We start from the raw sequence: 17,346 nt of genomic DNA on the forward strand, positions 1-17,346 counted from the left end.
CTCCGCCAGGTCTGCGCCACTTCCTGGCTACCGAAGATACACCTCCACTCCCCCACGGCCGGTCTGACTGAACAGTGTCAGCAGAGCCGAGTGAGAAGAGAAGATAGCGTCAGTTATGAGCGATTGCAGTGCGAGAGGATATCGGGACTGCAGAATAATCCGGAGGGAATATTTTGCCGAAGAAAAGACCTGGGGTTGAGGCCAAGCACGTCAGACTACGCTATTATATTCATTATCATTACTGCCCTGTAGATATAGTAATTAATTGCAAGTTCATTATTAAACTTATCATGCTTATGTGAGTTATTGTACATGGTATTTCCGTGTAATGTTGGTACCGATAGCATGAATTGCTGTTTTTGGATCTATCCGGAGTGAAGTTGTAATTAAATAAAAAATCCCAAAACGAATCTCTCTCTCTCTCTTTCCTTCTCTCTCTCTCTCTCTCTCTGAAGATTATATCAAAAAAAGAGACTGTGTGGGTTCTTCAAGGAATGGGCATGAATTATTCATATCGATGGCCAGTTGAAGGTATTTATATAACAGGAAAGTGTTCTCATTACATTAGGCCTTTCTTGTGCTTTTTTATTAATTCTATCCACTGATGGCTGTATCCCACATTACATATAATCACAGTTGTGTCCCTGAGTGGCCTTCTAAACTGACATATTGGTTTTAAATGCATGACAGTGCAAATGTTCTTTGGAAGTTAAATCACCTTGGTTTTCTACATTGAATTCAATGGGCAGCAAGCTCTTTTAACCTTTAACTAATGTTTATTAGCGTTAACCTTGTCAGTTTTTGTCAAAACATCTCTCAAGCTAGCTAGATTTCCACCCATCTAGACGTCTAGATTCCGACTGTTGCTCCCTAGGAACCTTCATGTTCTGCATTAGCCACATACATCTGCTTTTTGTGGCAAAATGCATTAAATCATTAGACTCCAAAGGGTATGGATGAAAAGAAAACCATCAGTTATGAATTTTTTGCAGAGCAAATGTTGACATTCCTTTTCTGGGCCGTGTTTTTTTAGAGAGCTGCACGCAAGTGTTGAGGTTTTTTTCCTGAACCCGTAACTAAAAAAACGAACGAGTCCTTTCACAAACAACAGTGGGCCTTTTCAAGAAGATAAATGGCTTGCGATATTTAAATGACTGCACAGAAAGCGTACGACGCCGCGTGCAAAACGTGCCTGGCATGCTACATCTTCGCCGCGCCCGCTGAACGTGAGCGACGTTAGCCCGCGTGATAGCGCTTGCACGCGCACGCGCCACCTTGTTCAAACGAGATCGAGATGAACGCGCGATTTACAGGTGAAAAATTGTCGACTTCGACCAGTCAGAGCGCCGACCTACTTCTCCTTTACAGACCGACCTAGTTTTTATTTTGAGCAGAGGCGCGTTCGCGCAAGGCGGTGCCTTTTGAAAACGAACTCCAAAGCGATCGTAATGTCACGGCGCGCAATCCACGTGGGATTCACGAACTCCTCTGGTTCAGCTCGCTCACCCTTTAGAAAACTGAAGCAAAAAAAAGAAAAAAAAACAGAAGCAAAAAATCCTGCAAGATAAAGTTGAATTAGCCGGTCCTGAAGGACTCTCTTGTAAGATTTTTACAGCTCGTCCTAAATTGCTGTTTAGACGGTGCAGAAAACAGATTACAGAATTAATCAATGCTACTCTCAGTGGAGCCCGGCAGAATCCAGCTCTTTCCCAATTCATTCCTGCTAATTTATTTATTTCTGATTACATAAATTATTTTTCCACCCACTCACATCTATATTCCCAGCATGCATTACCACCTCAGAATTCCTGTCCAAATGTGTAGTACACCATTTTATTCTTGTTTTCTGCATCTCCGGTGACCTTGGCTGTGCACGAAGATGAATTCCATCAACAAAATGCCTTATTAGTTAGTTCGTTGGTTAGTTATTATATTGCTTGACAAAAAAACAAAAACAAAACAAAACAAAAAAAAAAACGGAAAAAGGAAAACAGAACATTGAACATATCACAGCACAGCGCAAGATTCTCAAATGCTACATCAGAAATGGTGCATTGTAGCAGTACATAGCTTCATAAAAATACGTAGCTGGTTTTAAAAATAATCTGGATCACAGATACAGAAAGTGAATTATTAATATTAAAAGAAGAGGAAGAAGAAGAAATTTGAGAGGTATCATTTGACTGTTCTGCTCTTAAATTACAACACATATGTTGAGCCTTGCCAGTCTGCTGGGCCTGCTGGCCTGTCAGATTACCCTGTTCCCATGGGAGTTTAGTGTGGCCTGTTTCAGAGTCCTGAGGCAGACCTTGAGCTCTCTCTCTCTCTCTCTCTCTGGGGAGTTTGAGAGGGGGGGTGGGGGGAGGGTATCTCCCTCATAGAGACCTTGCAGGATTGATGGGCCTCTATCCCCGCCCAGTTTGGCTAATGAAGGGGGTGACATGGGCGTCCCGGTTGATTAACGGTGTTATTGGGTTTGTGTGACCTCGCTTCGGAGGGGGGGTGGGGGGTTGGGGGTGGGGGTGGCGGCTACAGCTCTCTCTCTCTCTAGACACTATTGTAAACCCATCTCACCTCGGCTCTCCCTGTCAGTGGTGGTTTCTGCCGCTAATGAGCTCGTTCCCTGCCGCTTGCTCATTGGCCCTGACTTATCCGCTCCATTTCAGCACCGCCCACCGGGTGACCAGTTGCCTCATTACTTTCAGCGCATTTCTTAGCGCTGGAGATTCTGCAAACGCGCAAGATAGTCTGCTCCTCCCTTCCTCCCGTTCTCTGTCCTGGTAGCAGGTGTTTCTGGTACTGTATTAGAGTACAGAACAGCCGCTGTCTTGGTATTGCCCTTGGACACACCCACACGCAAGCCGTGGGGAGTTAGGTGAGGGAATGGGGGAGGGGTGAGATTTAAGGAACTGTACCAGAAAAGGACAATTCTGTTGTTTCCTTGCTTCCAGAACCTTCTGGCTGCCTTTCCCCAGCACGGGTAGAGTTTATCCTGAAGCATCATATCTGTCACCTGGGGAAAAAGGAAAGGAACCTTACAGGCATGTCATTTAATATTGCACTACTGTGTAACTATGATACACAATCACACACAAAACCAGTTTCCCTGGTAGGTGTAGGAACAAATAAGTGGAGTGAAATTAATTGTCTTGAAAATAAAATTAATTGCATGGGTAGGCAAGAGCAGCTTGGACACATTTAAAAGCTCCAGGTTGTTGTCTGACGTATTTCTAAAAGAAATTTGAGAAAATGCATCCGTTTGAGTGATATGTGGAATGAACACGTGTGAAGAGGCAAGAAAATTAAATGCTCCAGAAAATCCATTTATATTAGATTTTGAGTTGAATATTTATATACTGTATCCTCCAAAAAAATAATAAATAAATAATAATAATTTTTGGAAGGTTGTTTTACCTTCGTCACCATGTCCTTTTCTGTCCGTTTGAGTTAACAGCAATTTCATCATTTTTAAATGGAAAACACCAGGGTTTATGATTGCAATAAATAAAGAACAAAGCAAGCAGTCTACAGTAGCACAACACTGCAAATCACCTTTACATTTGATCGATATCACTGCCTCTCTGTCTCTCTCCCTCTCTCGCTCATCCAGTGGAAGGCGCTTACAGTAATTACAGTCGATGGGATTAAGACCAGATAAAAATCTGTTATAAAAAATATGCATTTGTAGGCTGGTCTGCTATCGCACAACGGAGCAAAGCCACTCAAAATGGCAGCTGAAGGTCACGGAGGTCGTCGGTGAAATCCCCGCGTACACAATAAGGCTGCTTCTGTCGGATGCTCAGGACGCAAGCTTATGTCAGGGCAAAAATCAATTGGAGTCGCACGGTTCAGTGCAATTCAACTGCGATTCGCAGCCATTGAAAAAACCCTCTTCCCTCCCCAAATTCAGAGTGATTTAAATACATCGGTCTTTGAGCAATTAATGCCTTTTGAAGAAGAGGCGTCAGCATGCCTGTATCTGGGATTCTCCAGAGAGAGATTCTGCAAAACAGCAGCTTTTCATTTTACGACTCCACACATCCACACATTTATTTTTTTTTGCATTCAGCCGGTTTTTACCGTTCTTTGCCGTTTTTACGCACACCCATTTCAGCAGTCGTCTGGAATTCTAATGTGGCTTTCAAAAGCTTCTAAGCCCCATCGCACCAGGTTGTGGCGGTTGTTGGAGTTGCGGGAACAGAATCACGTTGTGCAGGACAGACCCCACACACCACCCCCATATTCATATTTGAGTGTGGGCCCCCCACCATGTTCTTAATGGTCCACCTCATTCCCTGCCCCACTGTCTCTTAGGACTTCCCAAAACTTCATCACTGTTTCCACTTGCACTGATAAATAATAGTTTCTTAAAAACTGACATATTTTATGTTCTTGAGGAAGATGTGTACGCTTTCTCCCGTAATCGTTGCTGTGGTGAACTGTTTGGCTGATTTTACACTCATTCTCCGTAAGAGGGTAAACTGCTCTACTCCGACTATTAACAGCTGTTTATAAGTTTTGTCTTTTTCGAGTTACGTTTCCTCAGCAAAATTACTCCCGCTACCCAAAACCCTTGTGGTTCTCTACTTTCTTGTCAGGAGCTAAAGACAAACATGTGCACCAAGACCGCGGAGAGGAAGACAGGACTCCACTGGGACCCTAGCAGAAAGAGAAAATTAAATGGAAAAAAGAAACAGGCCTCAAAGCCTTCTGAAAGATTTATGGGCCTAAAAGGGTGAGGATGTTGGATGAGAGGACAAAGTGAAATGTTGGACAAACCATATTTCAAATAGCCGAGGAGGGGAAGTGAGTCCCTCTGGACGGGGGTGTTTACGGGAGGAGGGAGGTGTTGGGTTTTTAGGGGGGCAGGGGGTGGCCTGTGATGTTTAGCAGGGAGGGGGGGTCCTGCTCTCGCCGCCCTGTGCGGAAGGGTGCGGAAGATCTCACCATCCACGCCGTCACGAAATCGCCCATCCACGTTCCCACTGCGGCTATCTTCATGAAGCTCTCATTCCTGATGCCCATGTACTCTGTGACCATGTGCGGACTGCATGAGAAAGAGCAGGAGGGGGAGAGAGAGAGAGAAGAGGTGGGGGCATTAAAGAGTGGTGGGGGGGGGGAGAGCGAGAGAGGGAGATGGGAACAGAAGGGGGGGAGGGTGAGAACGAGAGAAAAAAGAAAGGAGGCGTGTCAAGCCGAGGGGACACACAAATTCATACAAGACGCCAAAAAATGCAAATGCGATTCTGCGGTGGCTGATTCCTTGCTTTAAAGCGAGAACCTCCTGGAGGGCTGAAAATTAAAAAACCCAGCCCTTTAACAATACGCCGCATTCATCACAAATACGCGTAATCGTTCATAATGAACAGTTGTAAATAGCGGGATAATCGCAGCGCATAAATCAAAGTGCACGGGACACAAAGAGGACGTGCTGTCGGATTGCGTACCCACTCCCCGAGTCCACACCGCCCCCAAGTCGCCTTAATTGGCTTAAATTCCAGCTCAGCCGAGATCGTACATCAGCGCACGTATTTCTTATAAAAATGGACGCCCATTTCTAATCGCACTTTGACCAACCCGTAATGGGGTGAGGACTGGAAAACTCTTCAAGAGACTGAGACACACACAGCACAAAAAAACTGTGTTAAATCAACTCTGATAACAGTACATTGTACTCTTGAGAAAGTACATTTGATCCCTATCAGGCTGGTACAGAGTTGAATTAACAGAGTACTTCACTGTGGGGGTACAACCGCAGGCAGGTCACTTCTCTGTCTCTTTCTCCCACTCTCACACTCCCCCTCCCTCTCTCCTCAATTTCCTCTTCCTCCCCCTCTCATTCTCTCACTTTCTCATTCTCTCTCGCTTGCTCTCACTCGCTCTCTCCCCCCCTCTCTCTCCCTCCCCCTCTCCCTCTCCCTCTCTCCCGGCAGATTGAATCTAAGGGTCAGGATCCTCCTCTCTGCCCTTTGTGTTTGTATTTTCTGTAAACACAAAGCTCTGCACTTTCATTGATTTTAACACTCCTCCCAATTCCCTCTCAGTTCCCCGGTTCCCTAGAGCTTCAACATCCTGCATATATTGAAGAGAACAGTCAGAGAGCTGCAGACGCACTTTAATAAAAAACTAGGCTTTCATGGGTATAATACCCTGTATATAATAACCGCCAAAGACCTACTCACAGTGTGAATTTACAAATAAATACAGGGTACGGGCTCTGTGATTCTGGTAGGGGTGCTGAAGGCCGCAGCCCGGTTCAGCTGAAGAAAAACCGGAGCAAACCGCACAGCCTTGTCTTCTGAATAGCTGATAGCACGTTGACCTAATGTAGTCGCTTAAAAATAGATTTATACAGAACTTTTAAAAAAAAAGAAATCGCACATAAGAGTACGAGCCTCTTCCGGTCTCATTCAGGTGAAAGTGAGGACAAGCGCTGGAGTGTTCGAGGCTTAAAATGCTTGAGAGAAAAAAAAAAAAGTGAGTTTATGTTCCACAGAAGGCTTTGTGTGCCTGTGATCTGAGGGAGGAGGATGGAGAGAGAGGGAGGGAGGGAGGGGCGGAGTGGGTGAGAGAGAGATATGCTGTAGCGCCTGCCCACACGCAGTCTCTCCCCACGCTGTGGGGAGCGTCGGGCAAAATGGCGGCTTGTTAAAAAATTCCCCGTCATCTCTCACACTTAACGGGTCGTCAGCTGAGGGAGGGACTCCAGCACCGGTCAGGCGGCAGAGTCCAGCAATGGCTGTGCTCGCAAAGCGAGGGTTCGCAGGTTCGAAGCCGAGGTGAAGCATCGCTGTTGTGTGATATTATTTTTAATTTCGCTTTTTTCTTTTTTGGTGCTATCCCTTGAAGCGCAAGGTGTCAGCAGTAGCTTTTATCACACAGCAGGTTACAGACACGCACGGACACGAGTCAGAGAAAGACACTGCAGGTCAGATGAACTCGCAGGTGCACGATGAACCAGAAGGGGTCACTAGTGCGCAGTGAGACACTCATCCCAGCTGGCTGCTAAGCAACGCAGGAGCCAATCATATATCGCCCTGCTGGGCTACTGGCTACAGTCAACACTGACATGGGCCATGTCCGAAACAGCTTACGTGCCTACTGTTGAGCATAGTAAGCTGAATACGCTGGATGAGAAAGCTTAGTTGGCAAAATTTTCTCTAAATGTAGTTCAGAAAATCCCAGAATGATATTTTTATTTCTGGCATTTTGCTGAATACAGTATAACCGGGAGCACACTTTTCAGGAAGTAAACCAAACTTTTAAAGAGGTCCCACAGAGAGAAAGAGGCGGGGCCATCTTTAGGTCCCATAAATCGGAGAGGAAGAGGCGGGGCTTTTTTACGACAAGGGCGGGATGTCTTACGACACTTCCACAGTACTGCTGGAAAATAGTACAGAAAACATTTTTCCCATACTGCCCATCTCGTACTAAACAAATACACCCTAATCAGTAGGCAATATGTTAAGTAGACAGTACATATTTTGAGGACACAGTAGTTAGGAGGCTGTTTAGGACCCGGCCCTGGTCAGTACAAGACCACGTGGCCCATCCGTACGCTAGAATAATGCCTCATCCGAGCCACCCAGCAGCCCTTTGGACCATATGTTTAAAATCTGCGTTATCATCTGTGTTGTCATCTGAAAAAATACTGACCCAGTATATAAAAAACTGATTTGAGGTAAAATATTTAATTTCACATCCAATACCCCAGTTTTCCCATTATTCCCTGGGTGAAGAGACTTTTTGCCTAAAAAAAAAAAAAAGATCCCCTTTCCCCAGAGCCATTAACTGATTTTACTGCTGAAAATTAAAACATAAAACATTTTGATGTACAAAATACAATTAGGGAAGCCTGATTCCAATTATTATTCATGAACAGCACTGGCCCTGGGAGATCCATGGATCTCTGCTTACCCATGTCATAAAAATGGCTTTCATTAAAAAACAAAACAACATTAAATGGCTTCAACAAGGGCGAGTTATATATTACGCGCTATTTATATTCCATTCTTTAAACGGACGGGCCCGTGATAATGGAACTGCGAGGCGCACAGTGACTGATTGCCCACGCTCGCGTGCAAACGGCCATCTTGATTGGAACAGGGATTTATATCTGCATTAAACCCAATAGGTGCTCAATATTTTGGACCGCACCCAGCTTCAAAAAGCAATTTGGTCCGCGCGAAATCATAATCGATATGTCCCGGAGTCGTTCTACAGAGGAGTGCTGAATCTGCACCATAATTTCTATGGGGAGAAACTCTCCTCCTCCTCTTCTGTATGTAGAACTGAACAAATGTTTTTTTTTTTTTGTGTGCGCCGTGGAGATGGGGTGGGGGGAGGAAACGTTTTGCAGGCTGTGATTAAAGCCTCTTCTCTTAATCACTGCCGGTAAAATTTGAACAACCGACAAGTCAGGTGACGCAATGAGCATGAGCAGTGGCGGTAAACCGACACACCTGCAGCAGCCGCATAAATAATCAAGGACAAACACCTGCAGCAGAACACTCTCTGCCCCTACTCCCCTCTGCTGTAATACACATGCTCCGCCCCAACTCCCCTCTACTGTATATGCTCCGCCCCTACTCCCCTCTGCTGTAATATATAAGCTCCGCCCCTTCTCCCCTCTGCTGTAATATATATGCTTTGCCCCTATTTCCCTCTGCTGTATGCAAAATACCAAAATATGAATGAAGAAAGATGATGTAAGTTTGCCTGCAGTTTGCCCACGATTCCCAAGACACCTCTTTCCGAGTCATTGTTTTTTAACGATACGACTTCAAGCAGCGGAAAAAATGTGCTTTTAGTGTAATATTAACCAGCCTTATTTGATCATACTCAGACACAGTGAACAACTACTTTAAATAACAAACGTTGATTGGTTATTAAAGCGCGTGTTTATGCCCGGCGTTCCAGAACATTCACAAGCACAGGCTAGCCTCTCGCTTTGGTTCTGAAATTCTCCGTTTAATGCTTAAGCAGTTTGCTTCCGCGCGGCAGTGTTTGGCTGATTTACGCGCACGACGGGCCGTGTCAGGCAGCGATAACAGAGCTCTCTCTCTGCGCGCTTCTGGCCAGACACAATCAATATTCTGACACTTGTCCTTTCTGCGGCGCTCCAGATCTAATTCGCCTCTGGCGGTGTGATTTAAGATGAGATTTCTTTGCCGGTTTTTTTATTTATTTATTTTTTTTAAATAGTGCTGACACGAGCATGAGTTCATCGATGTTAACGACCGTAGGGATCCCGCCGTGTCTCCGTACGTTACTGTCAAGCTATAAAGAAGGCCTTTCCGGCTCTTGGGTGGACCTCCTGAAGGGGGGGGGCACGGTCTTCTCTGCGTGCTTACATCGAGTCCCAGAAACTTTGAAGTGTGCTACGGAGAGCGCCCTCCTGCTGGGACCTCCTGCTGTACGGCAGACACCCGGAAAACGGCAATTATATACCTCTCACCGAGCAGCGTCATGCGATCAAAGATTTCAAGTACAGCATATGAGACCTCAGTGTCCAAGAGATGCCACTTACAGACCGTTCTATGTTACTGTAACATCTCTTTCCCGTCTCAGAGATGGGGTGACTGTCACAGTGGACATGGCTACTGTTCCAGAACTAATCATACGAGGAAAATGTTCCAGTGACATCATAATCATCCTGTGACAGTGTTCTAATGACATCATCTAGTGATATCATAATATAACAATCCTGCAGTTACATCATAATGATAATACAGCAGTGATCATGTGATGACATAATATGGCAAGCACTTGCACTGGAGGGTTGGAAAAGAAAGGGAACAGTAGCTGATGTAAAACACTGTCCTTTTATGGATCACTTATTGCTACATTGCTTTTGGGTGCAAATCTGTCCAGGCTGACTTGAACCTGTGATTCCAGAGCAGTATGTCCCAATGACAGATCATACCGTACTTGACTTGCTAATGAAGGTGATGCTAATTAACTATGTGCTTGCCACTATACAGCACGTAACTCATGTAAAGATAAATTGGCACATCAAAACAATCAATTTACCAATTAATTTGTGTGTGAGATATATATATGTATTATCGCACGCACACACACACACACACACGCTGTGTTCTCAGTAATCTTCCTCTCATTTTCTCAGTCTTTTGCTGCTCTGCCTCTCCATCTCTAATTCTCTCTCCCTCCTCTCACAGACACATTATCATGTTCTCACTGTCTGTAATACTCATTTTCTCATGTTCTCCCATTCATTCTTTCTCTCTCTCTGTCTCTCTGAATGAATAATTAAAGTTCATATGATGTCACACGTCATTCCATAGGACCCCTATGGGGGCCTTATTTTCAATAGAAAGCCTTGCAGAAACGGGGTCACTTAAAAGTCCAACATGCAACCGATCTGATAGAACGAATTTACACGATGTGGGAACAGGGCGATAGAAGACTAATCACAGCTCGCGCCGCGGGGATCCGGGAACTAAAGTCACCGCTTCGGTAGGAGCCGGGGGGAGCGCTTATGATACGCACAGTGTGCTTCAGAGGGTCTGAGTCAGGGCCTGATAATGCAATCCCAGCTCCCAGCCTTCACATGAGGATAAAGCTGTTCCCTCTGATAAAAGTTCCCCTGATTTTCTTCTACTTTAATCTGTTTTAATTCTGCACAGTGCAAAGCATCCTCGAGATGCTTAAAGGCACTTTAAAGTTAAATATTTGACTCTTACTTTTGTTGTTCTCATCATTATTACCGCCACTACAGTTTGTTCTATGTTTGTACTGCAGTGGCAATAGTGTCTGATGAAATGATTTCATAACTGATCCCCATAACTGAATCCGTGTATAAGAACTGTGCTTTGGATCTGAACTCTGTATTGGGTGCGTTTCAGATTGAGGGGTCTGTGTGCAGTGGGCTGGGTATTAGGATTCTTTAGGAATGTCGGCCATTTTCATCACTCAGATTTTATGTAAGGTTGACAGATGCAGAGCTCTAGGAAAGAGCTGATAAAGCTCTGTTCTGTCACAGAGCACCCCCCCCCCCCACACCCCCCACCCAACACACGCACCAGTTTACTCAAAACGTGTGAATATTTACTATGTATATTTTCTTCAAATACAAAGTCATTTCCATAATGAGACTCCAGGGTCCATGCTCATTAGACATCTTGGAGTAGTAGTGCTCAGATCATTCACACGACTTTCGCTCACACTTATGAGCACAAAGACAAAACTGATCCTGTATCAGCACTCCTGCTTTGTGAATACGGGTCCTTGGTCTTTCAGAAATTCACAGGGATCTTTGCAAGAAGATCAATATTAAGACTGAAGATCGGTAACAGCTGATCCAAGCTAAGAGGGATAACCACATGGCAGCAGGTCAAGTCAAGACATGGTGTCCCTGCACTTGTGATATGACTTACCAAATGGAACTGAAGCCCCAAGAGGAAGTGTACAGCAGGTAAGATCTCTCCCATGATATGTTTTTAAATGACCAAGGGATCTCCAAAGGCTTTCCAGAGTGGTAGGACCAAAAAAATCACCAGGTCCTGCCATTGCCAAACAGACCTGAGGTTATTGCACTAGCTTCCTGACGTTCAAAAGCCAGAAATATGTTGTGCTGTCACAAGAGCAAGTAGTTAAAGCCCAGCAAAAATTCACCATTAAATCACTCCGACAAGACTAAATTGTATTCCTATTGGTCTCGTATATACTGTCGGGAGTTGAATTGACACTGACAGTCCCTGTGCACAAATAACTTTTTCGGGTTTTTCAAGGTAAAATTGACGTCTACTTTCACAACTCTTCAATTTCGTTTTTCACTTTTTTCCTCCCTCTCTCATTTTCAATCCAAGGGATTTATTTGAGAGCGCAGCGTGTTATTGTTTTTTCTTTTAAATCCAAGACTTTTGTGCTTGCCAGAAGGATTTATATTCCCCCCTTAAATCTAAGGCTTGTTTAACTGATATTTTGCCATTATTACCAGTGTGCAGGTAGAACAGAGGAGTAGAACTAGCAGGCGTAGCAGACAATGAAGGTCTGTGATAAAATGGAGACAGCGCTCTTTTTTTAGTGAGATTAATCCAGTCGGAATGTAATTGTTATGGCTGCCTTGATCTGTGGGTGTAACCTGGCAACCCTCAGTCCCATAACCCAACCCCCCCCTCCACCGGCCCCCAATCGCTGCTGTAGTAACAAAAGAACCACAGGTCCCGTGCTTCGCTCTGCCAGTCAACCAGAGCCAGGGTCCCCACAGAGACCTAGAATCTCGCCTGGCAGAAGGGGCCTTCTAATTGGTGGTGATAAATGAGAGGTCCGTTAAAATGGCCCGGTCTTAATTAAATAACAGCAGCTAATAATGGCGTGATTTATGCCAATAATGGCAATTTGGGACATCAGGGCTGGGCTCTGCGGTGTGTGTGTGTGTGTGTGTGTGCGAGTGCGTGAGGATATCCAGACGATGACAGCTCCGCGGTTTAGTGCAAACGGGACCAGATCTGGCGCCCAAATTAAAATGCAAATGTCCCAGATGTGAGGCACCGCTAACAAGTGTGTATTATTGCGAGGTGAGATCTGCGATGAAAGGGCTGTGTGGTGCTGGGTGGGGGGGGAGGGTGTTTTCTCAGTGTAATTAGCTGATGTGGAAACATTGCAGATTGGCTTCTTAAAACAGCGTCCTCACTTTCAATGGTTCCTGTGTCTCAAATGTGTTATTCAAAAATCCATCACAACGCATCTCGATATTTAACAGTTTATAAGGCAACAGCTCATTCCGAAGGAACATCGTTTTTCTTTTTTTTTTTCAAGCTGTGTTTTCCCCACACCCTTCCTCTTTAATAAGCATTTTAATAATTCAGGCTCAAGCTGAACACTCGGGTAACAGGGATGCTCTGCGAGTTCTCTGAAAGCCGACGACCTTTCCCCTTACACACGCGCCCAAATAAGAAAAAAACATCTTGTGCTGCAGAACAAGTCTTCCCCTAGAGGGTTTGTGCACTGATATTTCCTTAATTGCGGCCCATGTGACTCATTCTGTTTGGGATGTGTGGCCCATACTGCTGAGAACCACTGCTTTGCTCTACTGCTAGCATAATAGCAGCGTCGCTAATCATGTTTTGGTCTACTGCTTGCATGTCAGCGGTATGGATAAGCGTGCTTTGTTCCACTGCTAGCGGTATGGCTAATCATGCTTTGGTCTACTGTTAGCATGTTAGCAATATGGTTAATTGTACTTTGCACTACTGCTAGCAGTGTGGCTAAGCATGCTTTGGTCCACTGCTAGCATGCTAGTGATATGGCGAAACATGCTTTGCTCTACTACTAACATGCTAGCGGTGTGGCTAAGCATGCTTTGGTCCACCGCTAGCATGCTAGCAGATAGGCTAAGCACCTTGGTTCTGGCGTAGTGGTATAGTTAGCCTAGCGTGCACGCTTAAGACAGCAGTTGCATTTACATTACATCTATTTAGCAGACGCTTTTATCCAAAGCGACGTACAGAAGTGCTTATCAAGGTCAATGGACCAACTACAAAATGCAGGTTCAATAAGGTACAGTACTCATTTCACACAGTTATTCATAGCCAAGAACACAGTCCAGTTCACACAGTGAACATTATTCTGACATCTGCACTGCCTTCTGCACAGCCTGATGACAGCATCAGGCTCTCACTCGCTTTGCAGCAGCGCCACCTATCTGTCGCAGGTCAGTGGCTGTGCAGTAAAACTGGGAGAGAGGGGAAAATAACTGGTGGCTCCTTTCTTACATTAACAAAAACCTGGCTCGCTTTTGTAAATATACAATTGTACAAATGGATTCCTGTAAAATATAACCTATGCAATTATTAGTTAATAAGGTTGTCTGCTAAGAATAATAATGCCTATTCTAAAACCACACAAATAATATTTAAATGCTAACAAAGTAGACACTAATTAGTTATGTATTATGGTGTTGGCTAATTATACATTAATCTGGGAACCAGACATTAGCCTCTACATCTTTATGCTCAAGGGACATCCCGGAAGCCCAGCAAAGATGCATTTTGGGAATGTTCTGGGAACCAATGAAATTTTTTTAAGTGGGACTATGCTGAGCAGATGACATTCACCATCCCCAAGGACCAGAGCTGCCAGGTCCCCCTCCAGACATGAGGAATGGTTTTGTGTGTGTGCGTGTGTGTGTGTGTGTGTATGTGTGTGTTCGGCAGAGCGTTCCCATTCCAGAGGGCCAGAGGAACGTCCTGTAGACGGATGCCCCCTGTCATGGCACTGACCGCTGTGACTGATGGCATGGTTATAAAAACCATGTCCCCCCCCCCCCCAACCTCCCGTCTGCTGAGGAAAGAAAAAAAGAACCTGTCCTCTTTGTTTTGCTGAATTTTCTTTTGTGTAGCCTTGTACTCAGCAGCGTTTGTGTTTCTGTTGTTATGTGCTGCCCTGGATTTGATGAGACGCGCCTTTTTTACCAGTTACATGACATTTTTCAGCTTGTGCTTTATTACCCATAATGCACCCAGGCTCCCCACCCCACTCAAGTAATTCAGATATTTTACAGCAAAACAGTACAAAGTCAAATTAACAGGATTCAGATTTAGGTGGAAGAGCAGGGAAATCCCTGCTATGTGTCTTAAATGCAGTCAAAGAAACAGAAAATATTTCACACCCTTGTGAATGGCTACAGCAATCTGATGGTTTAGTCCAGGCCCCATTTTGGCTTAAGCTAAGGTGACCATTGCCAGATACTCCATCCCAACGAACCAACATTCCACAACCTTGTGAATGCTTGCGCCAACTACAGCAGCCACGGCTTGAGTCAAGCATTTTGGCTCCAACAAGGTCCCTAGTGAGCCAAGATGGCAGGTCCGGTATTCATGACCTTCTGTCTCTGGGGACTACAAAAAGCCTGACGGGAACTGTTGAGGACTGCCCCCTCCGTGACAGGGACACGGCTGTGATTGAACAGAGGGAGAAGAGCCGCTTCGTTCAAGCGGGACGAGTTGATCAGTCAAGCAGTGAGGCATGATGGGGGAAAAGCGCAACGCGGAGGCCACTCACCGCATGTTCCCCGCCATGAGGAGGAGGAGGTTATAGATGTGCGAGAAAATGAAGAGGAAGAGGATGGTGCTGAAGAACATGGTCATCCAGGAGCCGTGGTCCTCCCGGAACATTTTCAGGCGCAGGTATCGACCTGGGGAACGCCAGCGACAGACAGACGCATTAACAGCAAGACCACAGATTAAGGCCGTTCTCATTTCGTCATTAGTTTGTGCAGTTTGAGGACCAAAAGTCAAAAGCTGTAGTGAAGCAGAATAAAATGGAATCCATCTCATTAAGAAAGGCAGGAAATGTATGTAATCATTTGGATACACTTCAAAGTGTGCCCCACACCCTAAAAACGCTTTCCCATTCAGATTTAAAGTCAAGGGCACTGGAGTGAATTGGGCATTTGGGGAGATGCACTGTGCCAGAAAGCTTTGGAGAAAAAAGCTCTGAAGTCCTCTGGCAAAATAAGCATTTTATTATTTATGGCGACAACATTACGCATTTCTAACATTGCGAAGCAGATCTTTTGCCCCGAGTGTCTCCATTACTACTGCAGGGAATCTGTGCTCATTATTTTTACATTATTACTGCCTGTTCTCATCCAGTATCCATGAAACAACATCTGATGTTGGGTCAGCTGGTGCTGACCGTATTGATATACCGTAAATGTAAATCCTGACGCTTAACACTCTAAACTGTAACAGAGTTTATATGAACCAAAAGGCTTCACATTTACTCTGTAACAGCTGGTTAAACAGGATATTATTGCTGTGTGCAATGAGCCTATTATTTAGAATCAAAACAGCTAAAAACACACAGTTCTATATTACATATTTAATGTGCTTCATTATGGTTTGCCACCCTCTCTTTATTAATGGTTTATACCTCTGGGCTAACTGCAAATGAACTTAAACCTCCACCATTTTTAAGGTAGTTTATAGATATCTTTTAGGAGGTATTTTCTAACAAAATGCATTTTAGCGTATCATTGCCCATCCTATCTTTACCGTTATTCCCCACGGTGTATAATCGCAGTTAAGTTACCCTGGTTTGTGTCAAAGGCATATTTCAGCAAATATATATTTTCTACAAACAATATTTATTTAACAAAAGCCTTTGCGTAACTAAGTTTCACTTGTGTTGACTCGGTGGTAAAAAGGCAGATGAATTCCCACAATAAAGACATTTTTTTAACATTACGGATGTTTAGCAGGCAGACTTATGCAGTGACTTACACAGCTTTCTCATTTATAGTATCCATTTATACAGCTGGATATATTTACTGAAGCAATTGAGGTTAAGCGCTTTGCTGAACGGTTTAAATATTTTGAAAGATTTTCCAAAATATATAAAAAAGGAATTTCATATCAAGTCTGGCCAGGGACCCCCTACAGCACATCTTCAAGGACCCCCAGGGGCCCATGGACCCCCTGTTGAACACTCAGGTCCTAATAAGTCATCATACACCATCATTTCCGCGCAGTATGGTGTTTGTCTAATTTCCCAGTGCAGACCAGCGGAGAGTGACAAATGGCACAATGCGAGTCGATGGCTGCCGGGCCTCACGTTGCTATAGTGACGTGTGGCACGGCGTGACGCCTCTGTGCCCGTCTTGTTGTTGTCATTTATGCGCATTTTAGTTGAACTTGCATTAATAAGTTGCGCAAATCTTGCCGGGATATCTTTTGTTTTCACACACAATCAGTCTGGCTTTTGAATCCTGTGGTGTATGCGTGTTGCTCTCTCACTCTCTCTCTCCCCCTCCCTCTCTCTCTCTCTCTCATTAATCTGCGTTTGGCGAGCGGACGTAAACGGTTTGGGGACTGAAGCGGAGATGCCAATGAAGACGTGTCATATCTCATTTGCATCTCATCCAACTTTAAATTAAACCGCAAATTAAAGTCAGTTACATTAAAATATTCATCAATTTTTAATTACAGTATGGATCTAATCCAATGCACTACAACTAATTAGCAAATGTGCGATTTATTATGCGGAATGTTACAGCGAGCCTACACTGTCTTCAAAGGTCAAACAATTTCAGCACCCTGAGCCAGAACCGCCCATCTGTCAATGAGCAGATAAACCGAAAATCCGTCCACATGGCTGTTCCTAAAACCATTCCAATAACAGCACAAGACAGAAGGCCATTACGGAGGCACCAGCTTCTGAAGGTAAAAAAAAAGTCACTCGTTCCATTTCCGAGCGTCGCCGGGATTTGTTTGTTAATTCCGCGGTGCTGAACGCGATAGGAATGTTTGGCTCGTTGAAATGTTAGTCAGAACGGTGACAAATGACCTTTTCTTTACCTAAAAAGTTTTTATTTGTTTA

The 17,346-nt window shown here is 44.6% G+C and overlaps 1 protein-coding gene across 3 annotated transcripts in view; it reads right to left on the minus strand.

Annotated features, from left to right (window-relative positions):
- The window catches only part of tmem117 (transmembrane protein 117), a 41,295-nt gene that overhangs the window by 11,524 nt on the left and 12,425 nt on the right, over positions 1–17,346 (minus strand). For all 3 annotated transcript variants that reach the window (XM_064344753.1, XM_064344752.1, XM_064344751.1), the window contains exons 3-5: positions 15,028–15,160; positions 4,948–5,047; positions 2,916–3,013 (exon numbers count right to left, since the gene is read on the minus strand). In XM_064344753.1, coding sequence (XP_064200823.1) covers positions 2,916–3,013; positions 4,948–5,047; positions 15,028–15,160 — 331 coding nt within the window. The remainder of the gene's footprint in view (positions 1–2,915; positions 3,014–4,947; positions 5,048–15,027; positions 15,161–17,346) is intronic.

The sequence above is a fragment of the Anguilla rostrata genome, chromosome 7, assembly GCF_018555375.3.
Source record: "Anguilla rostrata isolate EN2019 chromosome 7, ASM1855537v3, whole genome shotgun sequence".
Taxonomy (NCBI): domain Eukaryota; kingdom Metazoa; phylum Chordata; class Actinopteri; order Anguilliformes; family Anguillidae; genus Anguilla; species Anguilla rostrata.